The 14502-nt window shown below is 41.2% G+C and overlaps 1 protein-coding gene across 1 annotated transcript in view; it reads right to left on the bottom strand.

Annotated features, from left to right (window-relative positions):
• Positions 1–14502, bottom strand: part of LOC123969385 (regulating synaptic membrane exocytosis protein 1-like) — an 87239-nt gene that overhangs the window by 29524 nt on the left and 43213 nt on the right. The window contains exons 9-17 of the mRNA XM_046046743.1: positions 13147–14054; positions 4127–4167; positions 3725–3835; positions 3350–3449; positions 2076–2199; positions 1553–1599; positions 1262–1377; positions 1044–1174; positions 576–747 (exon numbers count right to left, since the gene is read on the bottom strand). Coding sequence (XP_045902699.1) covers positions 576–747; positions 1044–1174; positions 1262–1377; positions 1553–1599; positions 2076–2199; positions 3350–3449; positions 3725–3835; positions 4127–4167; positions 13147–14054 — 1750 coding nt within the window. The remainder of the gene's footprint in view (positions 1–575; positions 748–1043; positions 1175–1261; positions 1378–1552; positions 1600–2075; positions 2200–3349; positions 3450–3724; positions 3836–4126; positions 4168–13146; positions 14055–14502) is intronic.

Here is a 14502-nt window from a genome sequence, read left to right as displayed (position 1 = left end):
TTTTGTTTCACAATCCTCTCCAGGGTGCGGTTATCCCTATTGCTTGTACACTTTTTTCTACCACATCTTTTCCTTCCCTTCGCCTCTCTATTAATGTGCTTGGACACAGAGCTCTGTGAACAGCCAGCCTCTTTAGCAATGACCTTTTGTGTCTTGCCCTCCTTGTGCAAGGTGTCAATGGTCGTCTTTTGGACAGCTGTCAAGTCAGCAGTCTTCCCCATGATTGTGTAGCCTACAGAACTAGACTGAGAGACCATTTAAAGGCCTTTGCAGGTGTTTTGAGTTAATTAGCTGATTAGAGTGTGGCACCAGGTCTCTTCAATATTGAACACACACACTATTCACAATATTCTAATTTTCTGAAAAACTGATTTTGGGGTTTTCATTAGTTGTCAGTTATAATCATCAAAATTAAAAGGAATGAACACTTGAAATATATCAGTCTGTGTGGAATGAATGTATACATTATACAAGTTTCACATTTTGAATGGAATTACAGAAATAGATCAACTTTTTGATGATATTCTAATTATATGACCAGCACCTGTATATACATGAAAAACCTCATCTCCCACCTCTCCCAGGAATTCACTCTCCTCCTCCTGGACTCTGGGCTGGTCCCAGACTGTGATCTCTAGCATGCGTTCTCTGAAGTCTCGCCGGTGAACGTGGGAATATATGAAGGTCTGGTTCCACTTGGGCTCAGCACTCTTCTTCACTGTTTTAGTCCGCCGTTTACTCTTATCACTAGAACAAACGCGTGAACACTCAAAGTCTAGATTACAAGGGGAAAGCCTTTAAAAAACAGCATTCCTGAAAAATAACAAGGGTGGATGATTTCAAATGAATGACATTAAATGCTCAACATACAGTTAAACACTGAAATTCTTCATGCTGCAAATGAGATGAGGCAGATAAATATTTTTTTTTATGTCATTCCTTACTGCTGGTGTGAGGCTCTTTTGTCATGCAGGTCATTACTGATGGACTGTATTTGTGAGATTTACCTACAAAAACAGAACAGAACAACAGAAAGACCTTACCTTCTATCAGGCAGGAAGTACATCTTGACATAGGGGTTCCGAGGTCGTCCGTCTGGTCGGGGTGGCAGGTCTATGGCTTGAAGGACGTTGACGATCAACTGATGGCCCACTTTGTCGTACCACAGCTTCACCTGGAAAAATGTGTGGAAACAGTTATCCTCTATCCATATCTATTTCCATTCACCTGAACCTCTGACTCTCCTCTTTCAGATACTCACAGAGAGCTGTCCAGGCAGTACCAGAGGAAGGTCTCGGAGGGTCCCTGGGCTAGTAGGGGACATCACAGATATAGAGGGACGGTCCATCTTTTGCGACTCAAAAGAACTGGAGCCGGCTGTTAAAGAGAGCGAGAGTTGTTGTTATACGCCATAGACAAAAACTCAATCAACTCCAACATTTGGAGTAAGAGCACAAGAGTAAAGAGTGTATTTCTCTCCAGAAGCTACTTACATAAGCAGTAAACAATGGTAATATACATGACCAATAAAGCTGCTCATAGGAACACTTACTAGATTCTAGAGGAGGATGGGATGACTCTGGGATTCTTGGGATGTCTCTGTAAAAAGGGAAAGAGACTCCTGAACTCTCAAATTTACAGACTTGAAATCAACATACTTGCAATGTACAGACAGTCAGGACTTTAGTGTACATTCATCTTTAAAAAATGAATGCGTAAAAGACTCATGTCAACCAACATTTGTAGAAGAAAAGCAAGCAGTCAATCAAATACACATTTACATAATAAACATGGTGGGTAGGCTTGTAGAGGAAAAAGGATAGCTGGAAACAGTGATTTTCTCTTGGATCATAGGATTTCAGGAAAGGCTTAAGGGGAAGGGGCTCCACCCATTAAATCAACACTACTTACTGATATGCTCTATACACTTTTCTCAAGAAGTTTTTGGACATAATTCGGTGGATAGAGCTTTTAGATAAAGGAAGGAGACATATCAAAAGTGTCAAAAAAAAATCAATCACTCAAGCACTTTAATGATAATTAATACATTTTAATTACATCAGTCTCAGTCTTACCCTATAGGTCTTGAAACAACTATTTCCACTTGAGGTTCAGCCTTGGATTCGAGGATAATGTTGTACACTTCTTTCTTAGTTGCTCCTGGCAACGACTTCCCATTCCACTGCAGCACCTCGTCACCTGGAACCAAGATGGCCAACATACACAATGGTGATCCTGCCTGAAGTTCATCTCACTTTACATTTGATTGTAAAAAGCAGCGTACCAACAGAGAAATGCACATCTTAAAGTAAATCTGAAATTTAGGTTTTTATGTTAGGAAATACTTAAAAAGAGGATTTTTGGACATATTTGTGAAAATGAATAGCTTGACTCCTTTCATAGCTGACGTTGCTATCAATGGAGCACTACTGTCTCAAGAATGTTGATGCTTTTTCAACAAGACCAGGTTTGGCGATCAACTGAAAGGAAATTCTGCCAGCTCACCTTTATAACATTCAAGGCTTTTAAGGCCCAATCAAGCTGTTAAGTTTGAATCCCATTCAGAAAGTGGAAGCTAACAGGCTAGGCAAAGTAGCTTCACTCCTAAAGTGTGAGCGAGCCTTGCTAGCTAAAGTTAGCACTGAGTCACACATTTTGTTCATGTTATTTCAAAACCTGCTGAGTCACCTGCAGCTCCTGCACACATCCCACATTATACAAAGGACAGGTATCTAGCTAGCGTTAGCTGTCTCTTTTTCATGACCCTCGATGTGGTGATGGCAAAAGGACCAGACAGCCAAAATTCACAGCAACAGGTAGTTCAGGAACCACACCACTCTGTACATTTCCACATGATTCCAATCAAGACACATATTAACTTAGGGAGGGATCAAATCAAAGATATGACTAAGCGATCGGTCCACAGCTGCTTAACTGCCTGTGTGTCAGTTGAAAATTAACTATTTTTGGTGTTCACCCTCATACAGATATTGCACCTATCAATTTAGACACTGATGTAGGGGGTCAAAAACAAAGTTTGAGGTTTTACTAATTCCGCAGCAAAAACTATTTTTTACTATTAATTATTTATTTATGGTTTATTTAATAGACACAGATACACAGTACATAAACAAACTGAGAACAGCTATCGAAAGCAAGTTTCACAGTGTTCATAGTACAAGATGCAATACTAGTACAATGCCAGTACAAGATACAGTAAAACACACAATAAAACATTTTTTACTTTAAAAATCTGCTTCTCTATTAAACCATTATCAATCACACACAAAAAGAAACAATATGTGCAACAAATTCAATATAGGCTACAGTGTATTCACGGAAATCACACCTGCACGTAGGTGTCCCACAACATCTGCCAGGCTGCCTTTCTTGACTTTGGTGATAAAGGCCCCAAGTCTCCCTGTCTCTGTCATCTTCCCTCCTACCACCTGCACACAAAGGAGAGAAAGGACAATGCATAGGAACAGAGATTGATGTTGCCAGACTCAGTGACATTTCTCTGTTCTCTGCAGGATTCAGTAATGGCTCAACAGGCACTATTCTACAAACCTGTGTCGTGGAATACTCCACCTTTCACTGTTTGTTACCCAGTACACCACAGCTTTCACAGGAACATCACTGTTTGAACTCATCGCTAAAAGCTAACAAATTATTTACAAGCTAGGTGTGATCTAGGTCTGAATGAGAGTGATTCCCTGCTTACTTTTAGGCCGAGGAGGGAGCCAGCCTCACGCGGCATTGCTGACCTCTTGCTTAGCGTGATGCGTCCGATTAAGTGGTCCCCCTCTTTGGACGGCTGCCATGTAACTGGATGCTACAGGAAGAGATATGAGGTATTGGGCATTGTGACGGAGGGTAGGGAAGAATGGAAGGAAAACAGAGAGGAGGGAAGGAAATAGTAAGAAAAAGGAGGACGGGACAGGTGTGGTGATGTGTGATAATTACTGTTTAGGCTTTGATAGAAAATAGAAAATGTTATTTTTCATTAATGCACTTAATAACATCTGTTTGCATGTGAGTCCATTCAGCTATCTGTTACTGTAAGTAGTCGGGGCAGAGGCAGCATGTTAACGCTCTGAGTCTGTCACGTTTTGCTCAAACTTACATGCCACACTGTAGGATCTAGAGAATGACAGTCCCAGTCACCTGCACAGACAAAAAGGAAGGAAATAAGTTAATTGGCATCTTTCATGTACAGTAAATGTATTTCAAATTTTATGCTTTCAGTTCCAAGAGAAAGACTGCATGTGTCACGGTCTGGGTTGCTGCATGTGTGTTTTGAGTGTTTCCTGTTTGAGTTTGAAGTTTGTCTGTCCCTAGTGTTCTTGTCTTGTTTTACTTCCTGTCTTTGAATGTCGCACCTGTCTCATTCCCCTGATTGTCATCAACTGTGCCTTGTAATCCTCGTCCCTCCTGTGTGTGTGTTTATATAGTGGTTGTCTTCCTGGTTGAAGTTGCTGGTGCATTGTCTTCTCTGTAAAACACTGTAGATGTTTCTGTATTTCTGGATCATTCCCTGTGTCACCTACTGTATGTACTTTTGGATTTCCTTTGTATGGGTTGGACTTTTGTTTCCTATTGGATGGTGTCAATGTTTGGATACCGTGCTTTGGTTTGGACTCTTCATTTCATCTTCTCCTGTTTTGTTAATAAACACCTTGAACTTACTTACTCAACTTGAGTGTCTGCGTTTGGGCCCTAAAACCCCTGTTACCGTAAAGTAACAGCATGAGGAACATATGTTTCCAATTAAACGACCAAAAGATTTTGAGTTTAGGGCCTAACATTGTCATTGTGAGAAGACCTCTCACGGGTTTATCTTCCATTGTTAATTATACATCTTCTCCACCTGACACACTGGCCATTCATAAACATAGTATGGGAATGCCCAAAAGCATAATCAGTGAAGAAGGTTATAACTCGGCTAACATTGACACTAAAATACTTGCTCTACTGGATGTTATGTTTCATGAAATGCCATGATAAATGCAACTACTTGTACCATTGTCTGTTTACAGAAGGATAAAATACTGTCAAAGACTTCTTCATTGAAAGTAACCAAGGTTCTTTAAAGAGGTCATATTATGCTCATTTTCAGGTCAAAATCTTATTTAGGGGTTGTACCAGAACAGGTTTACATGGTTTCATTTTTTAAAAAAAACACCGTATTTTTGTGATACTGCACATTGAGAAGCCGGTAACCACAGCTTCGGTTCAGATGTATATGTCCCCCTTACCAGCTTAGCAACATAGACTGGAGCAAGAGTTTCAGTATCCTTCATCCATAAAGTTTTAACTGAGCTCTGTCTCTACTCGCTGCTTGGCGAGCATTATGACACGCATTTTGCTTTGTCGTCACAAACGAGCTGTTTTCAGGCAGTTCAGAGCAGAGTTTTCTGTGGAAGATGGGATCTCCCTTTGGGCTGGACTTTGGGCTTTTTCACTTTGCAAACCTATTACATGCACAAAAAAGGTATATAACTCAATAAGGGAGAGGGAAAAAGCCAAAAAACAGAATATGAACTCTTTAAAAATATCCTATTGATCCGTCAATTACAGACTTTTTGTTTTTATTTTTTCCTCCATTTTTGGATTTGTCGTCTTTTGGTGGAGGTTTTTTTCTTATTTTCTTTATTACCCAATAAAATCAAACACTGAATGACAAAAGGGGGTGCACGGTATGGAAGAACAGACTGTTAAAGACTGAAATTAAAGACTTTTGGATATTGCAAGTTAAATAGGAAAAAAAGAACCACAAATACATAAAAGTTACTGACAAACGCAAATAAAATGCAATTACAGAAACACAGCTAAATAAAAATAACTTCATTCATAATCAAACTGATTCACTATGCTCCAAGTTGGTGTGTTCAAAACCCATGCCAGAGCCTGGCCAGGGACAAAGGCAGTGACTGTCGAGTATCCCAGCTCTCATTAACACTGACAGATGGTCGGCTAGAGTAGAAGGACTTTCTGGCCCAACATCAGACCAGAGCAGCCTACAAGATTCATGGCCACTTTTCCACCACAGGAATAAAACAGCAAGATGACATCAGATAAAAAGGACTTTGAGGAACCTCATTTTCAAGGTAAGTGAAATGTTAGAGTTTCTGGCAAAAGAGAGCAAGAAGGGAGATAACAGAGCTCAAACTTTATCGTAAGAAAAATAAACATGCATCGCTGTTTGTCAGACAAGTTTGTTAAGACATTTTTAGTAACAATCAATGGGAATCAAACGGAAAATGACTGCTCCTACAGGTTAGCCATGGATGATGGAGATCAGACGTGACTCTAGTGCTGATAATCTGAAAGTCCACTGAGAATACTTGAGGGGATAAATGCTGACTCCACAGTTTGAGCTGCTGAGTAGGGGTTTTTGTTTGAGGATGAATGCAGATTACAAAATCAGGACTGCTCTTCTAACTGATGCTACATCAAAGCATCAGCTGCAGGTATTAACGTAGTATTGTTCTTGATAAACAGTGTGTGTGGCATAGATCCTGTCCTCATCCACTCCATCTGCTATTTTACCAACTGCAGTTACTAAAATGAACGAGTTCCAAAATCCCTGCTCCCCATGCTACGTCACGATATTGAACTCCCATCAACCTGTTTATGCTCACTTTCACCACATGGTCTCAACAACCTCCCTAAATAAAAACATGAGCTAATTTGGTGTCATTTTGTACATATTTAGAGTGATTTAAGACAATTTACAAATTCAGTTTTGTTCATTTCAACCTGGCAAGTGTCAGTTCAACCCAACAAATTTAACTACATGCATTAATCATGCTATGTGGCTAACAAATATCAAATCAAAGCAAGCTTTTTTGTAATCTTGCCCTCACACATCATCACAGAGTGCTTCATTAAGTAAAGACTACACTTTACTTTGTAACTGGTGAAAAGTGCTCTTTAAATATGATTATTATTATGACAAAAAACCTGTTTATAAAAAGAGTTATAACAATCAGTGAAGATAAAGTCAGAAGGCTGAGATGTCCTCCCATCATCAAATAGACAAACATGTGAAGATAATAAAAACTCAAAGCTGACCCTCCATAAGTGTTAGAAATTGCAATTTTGCCCATCAGACAAAGAAATATACTATATGTGAATAAACAAAGGTCAAAGTACCTTGTGTCAAATGCCCTGTAAGGCATAGGTGACCTGACTGGTCAGATGGCAAGACCAGAGACCGGTTTTAGTATTTATCACCCAGGTATATTGTAGCATCTCTGATCTGCCATTGACATATTCTCTTGTTGTTGTACATTTTCCAACCAATCACACTGGATGTCACCTCAAAGAAAGATGGGTGAAGAGGACGCGGTGGCAATGAACAGAAAGTATAAGGTTCTTTTTTATTATATTTTCTTCCTGGAGTTGAAAATAAGGATTTATGGGATACTGTTTGTATTGTTTCAGTTGTTGAGAAAAGCAAATTGGGCTGGTTTTATTAAAAAAAATACCTCAGCAGCAGCGCACAAGGAATTATCGTTTGAAATAAGCAAAATTTATTTGAAAATAGTGTGTCCTCGATAATCGCTCTGGGTGTCAACAAGATGCTTCTAAATAGTGGGCTCGCATTTGGTCACGTCCACCTAAAAGGACTGGACCACCCAGATGGGAATCCCAGAAGCGGTCGGTCTTAAACATCCTCAGGTGGTCGGTGTAAATGAGGAGGAGGTCATCGGTAAGCACCTCAGACACATGCAAAGATTGAAACCAGCAAATTTTTCTTAGTGCAGATATTTAGCCTGTCTGATTTTGAACTGGATCATTAATTTCTAATTAGTCTATTAACCAATGTTTCTTTCTACATTCATACTGCATATATAGGCTAATGAAGATGTTAAAGTTCAAGACTAGACAAAGCTGTAACACTAATTATATCAGATTTCAGCTTTGGTTAATGCAATGATGTTCTACATCATGGAAAGGACAGAAAACAAATTATCCAGTCAACAGGCCATATTGCATCTATCAACGATTTAAAGATGTAAAGTAAATCTCTTTCCACATCATTGGTTGTTTTCTCTGCACCAACACACCAGTTCTTTTTTACACAAAGGAAGTAACCCAATTAAATTGAATCACTCTCTGCCTCCATTTGACTTCAAACTGAGTCAAAGCTGCTGTGTCATTAAAGCCTCAGTGTAGGAGATACGCAAATATTGCCTTCTAATACCTAAATCTATGCTCTGTGCTATGACAACTGATAACAGCTATTTAATCGGCTGACAACAATCCAACGCCTAAGCATAATATTTTCATTACTTTATGATATAATAACAAGTGCCTCATTTAAAGTATGCTCAGTGTGGGAAGCACTCCCTCACACACATCAACTATGATAAGAACAGCTGATATCAGGTGCACCGGGTCAATGAAAATGTATAGCCGCAGCAGTAACTTGTTTCAGCTCTGATAATCACTGCCCCTTTCTGTAAATAGAAAAAGCATTGGTTTACATTGGTTTGCAATTAGTGGGCAAAATTGAAAAACACTGTTTACAATAATCCTGCTAAGAGGATTCTTGGAACATATAATAAAATAATTTCTGCATGAAAATTACGTAACAACTTCCTGCTATACATCAACTCTGTTTTGCGATGAGTGTTGGAAAAAAAATCAAAGTTAAGCTACAGTATCTCACAGTCATGAGTACACCCCTCACATTTTTGTAAACATTTGATTAGATCTTTTCACTTTGCTGCAATGTAAAGTTGTGGGTGTACAGCTTGTATAACAGTGTAAATTTGCTGTGCCCTCAAAATAACACATCACACAGCCATTAATGTCTAAACCGCTGGCAACAAAAGTGAGTATGCCCCTAGATAAAAATGTCTAAATTGGGCCCATTTAGCTATTTTCCCTCCCTGGTGTCATGTGACTTGTTAGTGTTACAAGGTCTCAGGTGTGAATGGGGAGCAGGTGTGTTAAATTTGGTTTTATCGCTCTTACACCTCATGGCAAAGAACTCTCTGAGGATCTGAAAAAAAGAATGGTTGCTCTACAAAAAGATGGCCTCAGCTATAAGAAGATTGCCAAGACCCTGAAACTGAGCTGCAACACGGTGGCCAAGACCATATAGCTGTTCAACATGACAGGTTCCACTCAGAACAGGCCTCGTCATGGTCAACCAAAGAAGTTGAGAGCACGTGCTCACCGTCGTATTCAGAGGTTTTTTTTGGAAAATAGACGTATGAGTGCTGCCAGCATTGCTGCAGAGGTTGAAGGTGTGGAGGGTCAGCCTATCAGTGCTCAGACTATACTGCGCACACTGCATCAAATTGGTCTGCATGGCTGTTGTCCCAGAAGGAACCCTCTTCTAAAGATGATGCACAAGAAAGACCGCAAACAATTTGCTGAAGACAAGCAGACTAAGGACATGGATTACCGGAACCATGTCCTGTGGTCTGATGAGACCAAGATAAAATTCTTTGGTTCAGATGGTGTCAAGCGTGTGTGGCAGCAACCTGGGCAGTAGTCAAAAATGATTTTTGCTTAGGAAGATTCCTAACTGAGTGAAGTGAACCGGAAGTATTTCAGTGGCAGCCATGATAAGACCTAGTCAAATTCTCTAAAAGCTAAGGAAAGGAGCGTCAATGCTTCCTTTCTAATCTCCTTTAGCATAGGGTACACCGGACCATCCTTTACGAAACTCAATTGATAAAATCCTTAAAGTTCTTGCAATAGGCTACAGTAGCACATTATGATACTTGGATAAGACACTCACAATTTCCTTCTTTCTTTTGGTTTGTTTTAACTTTGCTTTGCAATAATCAAATGCTGTTTCAACACCATTTTATGTTTCAGATTGTTGAAATATGCTATAAAGTGTTGCATTAGAATTTTCTACAATAGAAAAAAAAGAAATCACCAACCATGGCAGACAAAGGATGTTGATCGTAAGTTACCACTGGCTTTTAAGCCTTTCCTAAGCCATAACTTGCATAATATGCATATATCTTGAACTGTCAACAATAACTGAGACCCATGCGAGCTGTTATTTGTCTCGTAAAATGATCAAAGTGAGTATAATGTTGCAGCATGTTGGTTCACGTTACGTATTGCCAGCCTTCACTCACAGATGCTAACACCATCTCCTTAATAAAGGCAATGATCAAGCTGGATGACCTCTACAGTAAATGTAATGTAATATTTTGTGTTTAGTGTTTCCCATACATTGATTTATTTGTGGCTGCCTGCCACATTATCACCGCTGACTGACATATTGATTTTCAATCACTATTTTTTTTTCTAGGCCTATTTAAAATGGGTAAAATCGTACTTGATCACAGAGCTGTGCGCAGCGCATATATTCCATTATTTGGTGACTGCTACCCTATAGGCCTTTTTGCTGACTTCATTATGAAGTAATATATTCCACCGTGTTGTCCACCTTTAGATGGCCTGCAATAAAACAACACGGGGCACAGTGTCAAAGATGCGCCTTTTGTAGTTCATCTTCAGAACATTGTAGTTTAATCACGGTAGGTCACGTCACTAACATCTGCCGTAGCATAATTACATTTTCTAGAAAAGAGCAGTCAGATTCTCTGAGTCCCGCGGTCCTCTTTACCTAAGTCCTTATGAATTCTTCTGAACTCTCTTCACATCTTTCCTTGACCTCATGACGTTTTCCATTAAGGTCAAGGAAAAGTGGTTAGTGAGGCCCAGTTGAGGAGTACAAAGACAAGTGTGTCTTGACCTACAGTCAAGAATGGTGGTGGGAGTGTCCTGGTCTGGGGTTGCATGAGTGCTGCTGGCACTGGGGAGCTACAGTTCACTGAGGGAACCATGAATGCCAACAGCACTGTGACATACTGAAACAGAGCTCGATCCCCTCCCTTTGGAAACTGGCCCGCAGGGCACTATTCCAACATGATAACGACCCCAAACAAACCTCCAAGACGACCACTGCCTTGCTAAAGAAGCTGAGGGTAAAGGTGATGGACTGGCCAAGCATGTCTCCAGACCTCAACCCCTTTGAGCATCTGTGGGGCGTCCTCAAATGGAAGGTGGAGGAGCACAAGGTATATAACATCCACCAGCTCCGTGATGTCGTCATGGAGGAGTGGAAGAGGACTCCAGTGGCAACCTGTGAAGCTGTGGTGAACTCCATGCCCAAGAGGGTTAAGGCAGTGCTGGAAAATAATGGTGGCCCCACAAAATATTGAAACTTTGGGCCCAATTAGGACATTTTCACTTAGGGGCGTACTTTTGTTGCCAACGGTTTAGACATTAATGGCTATGTCATGTGTTACTTTGAGGGGACAGCAAATTTACACTGTTATACAAGCTGTAAATGCTACGTATAGCTTTCTAGTCTTTTTGACCACTCAAAGCGCTTTTTACACTACATCTGCATTCACTATTCACACACATTCATACACTGAGCCTAAGTGCTCAAAGAGAAACTAACATCACAAACAGAAACTAATTCACACACACCGACCTTCCGATTAAGGGGCAACCCGCTCTATCTCCTGAGCCACAGCCGGCCAGTGTACACTCACTACTTTAGATTGTAGCAAAGTGTCATTTCTTGAGTGTTTTCACATGAAAAGATATAATCAAATATTTACAAAAATGTGAGGGGTGTACTTTTGTGAGATACTGTATGTGCACACATTGACTCAACATTTTTACTGTTTCACAGGTCTACATAAATCTTCTCTTGCCAAGACTGTCACATCTACACCTGATAAGTTAATCAGCTGACACCAACCCCAACACAATAGCATTCCATGAAATGCAGTTTCTTCTATGAACTGAAAAAGAATAAGATGCTATGTTACCATCTCACTTAACCTAATGTGCCTATATAGGAAAACATACTGCACATTATCTTGCAAACCTTGCTTCCAGCCACAGATGAGAGTAAAAAGAGACATCCTGTTTTGAGGCCCAGGAAGCTAAAGAGTGTTTAAAACAGCTAATAATCTCAATCCACACCATCTACCCATTACCAGTCCCTGAGTTATAGTAATCTGGATTAAAACATCTGGAACAGGCCCCTTCTGTGACTGGTGAGAGCGATAAGCTGATAGAGCACAGCTAACTCTACCTACTGCCTATTCAATTTAGATGCTCTCCCATGGCTTATAGCACAGCCTAGCAATACTTCTCTAACAGCATGGAGGTGCAGAATACATAAATACCAAGAAGCCTGCGGTAACCACAGCCAGGCTTGATTTTAGCTGGTGGTCCATGGTTGGTTGGTGCAGCTGGCTGTTTACGAAGCATTACGTAGCAAGCGAGTCACTGGCCTAATTCCACAAATCTGCTGGCCTAAATCACAGGGACTCTCCAAATAAATGAGAGCTGTCCTGAGAGCAGCAGGGTTTAGCCACAGCACAGAGGTGTAGATGACACACAGGGATAGTAATGCACTGTGTGCTGGGTGGGTGCTTCATCCTATCACTTATCGTATAGTTTTACAGTCCGAAATTAGAATGTGCTGGTATTAGAATAATCTTACGACCAAAATATCTCTGCTTTTTTGCACATTATCGTAATTCTACTACCAAGGCTATTTTAGATGCCAGGGCTAGGAAAATATGGTCATGGAGTGTGGGAAGAGGAAAGACATTGCAATGGAAAGCTGCTTTATTATGGCGTTCTTATTTTACTCAGCTGTTTTAGGATCATTGAATCTTTACAGCCAACTTTCATTTGAAAAAGAATTCTTTTCCTAGGTTAAATGCGTCAGATCATATGTCCGATCATTCATTTGGGATCTTTCAAGCATTAACTGCAGGTCAGGTTACAATTAGCCATGAAACCTATTAATACTGTGATTCTAATCCTGCCTACATTTAACTGGGTATACAGGTGATACAGGCAAAGTTTGTACTTGACAGTGGTGAGAGAACAACAAATGAAATGGTTTAATTAAGTTCCTTTATGATTCATGTACATAGAATGAGGATCACATATGCAGGTTAAGCACGAACATGTGAGCTAGGTGCACAACTTAACTTCTGATGAGTCAACAAATAACTTAAAGGAACATTGGCTAATGTAAGGAAATGGATAACTGCAGTGCAAGGTATGCGATTTCAGATATATTTAGCTTAGTAAGCTAGTGCGAGTGAGCACATCTGTCTAACTGACCTTTCTCGCTGACGCTTTCCATGTCCACGTCCTCACAGCTGGTGTACTCGGGCGTGGAGCCGCCTTCTTCCTCTGAGCTGCTGATGGACATCTGCCTCTTGCTGACTCCGCGCTTGCTCTTGTATGACCGTGGAGGGGGCGGCCGCAAAGACTCAGACTGGTCTGAGCTCTGAGAGTCTTTCCTCAGAAGGTTATCTCCACCCTTGTCCCTTGGTGTCCGTGTTGTACCAGGCTCTAGGCGGCCTTTGTTCAGGCTCCTATCTGGAGGCACTGGCCCCCCAGGTTGGGGTCCTGATCTCACTATACCTCCAGCAGGTGGAGCTCCCCCGCCAACCCCCACGGTCCTATCCACAGAGTAGGCTTGGTGGTTCTCCAAGAGGGCCTTGCGGTCTCCCTCCCCACCTCCACCCCTCCTGGCTAGACGGTTTTCAGGCACCTCCCCTGCACTGCCTCCTCCACCACCTCCTCCTTCACCAGGCCCTAGGCCGACCTCATTGATAGCCAGATCACTGTGTCGTCGTTCATGGCGAACCTTGGACACCTTAGCATGCATGCGCATCTCCTGCTCCTCCTTCTGTGGTTTCACCGGGTATCGTGCCAGATTGGGATCACTACGGTAACGATTCTGGAACTCCTCCTCACGTCGTTGGCGCTCCCTCTGCTCCTCATCCTCTGGGCGTCTCCGGTGTGTTTCTGAACGACCCAAGTTCTCCTCCCCATCCTCGTAGTCCGTAGAATGGATCTTCTCTAGCCTCCGTCCTTCTCCTAACCGTCTCTCTCCTCTTTCCCCATGCCCCACCCTCTCATCCAGGGATGACTGTGACGGCAACTTCCCAGCAGGTCTCCGGCCACTACCACGCCCTATGCCTCCCTTACCATTTTGTTCATGGAGGGAAACTGGCCTTTTCCTGTATAAGAAAAGGATTCATTATACCAATGTACCATACAGTCTACAGACACATCATTTCCATAACAGCAACGTTATCATTTGTAATATGAAAAAATAAATTTCTGTGCTAAGAACATTCCTTTATATATCTGCAAAACCCTGCTCACTTTTATATGAACAGACCACTAACCAACATGATACATTGATGAACCCTTACCTAACACACCCACTAAATGAAAACAAAAGGATTGAATCAAAGACCTCTCAAGACTAAAACCCGTGACCCTGCGTCTCAACTGGTTAAGCTAGAATAGACACAGATCTATTCTTTTTTTTTAACCCAGGGATTAAAAAACAACAGGAGCTTTAGCCAGCAAGCAGTCCCAGCTTTCTGGGTTTTGAAAAAAATGGTTCCCATTCTCCAATTCTCTGATTCCCATGATGTTAATGAAAAAAGGTACAGGTTG

Source organism: Micropterus dolomieu, linkage group LG04 (genome assembly GCF_021292245.1).
Source record: "Micropterus dolomieu isolate WLL.071019.BEF.003 ecotype Adirondacks linkage group LG04, ASM2129224v1, whole genome shotgun sequence".
NCBI classification, from domain to species: domain Eukaryota; kingdom Metazoa; phylum Chordata; class Actinopteri; order Centrarchiformes; family Centrarchidae; genus Micropterus; species Micropterus dolomieu.
This window is presented reverse-complemented; position numbering and strand designations above follow the sequence as displayed.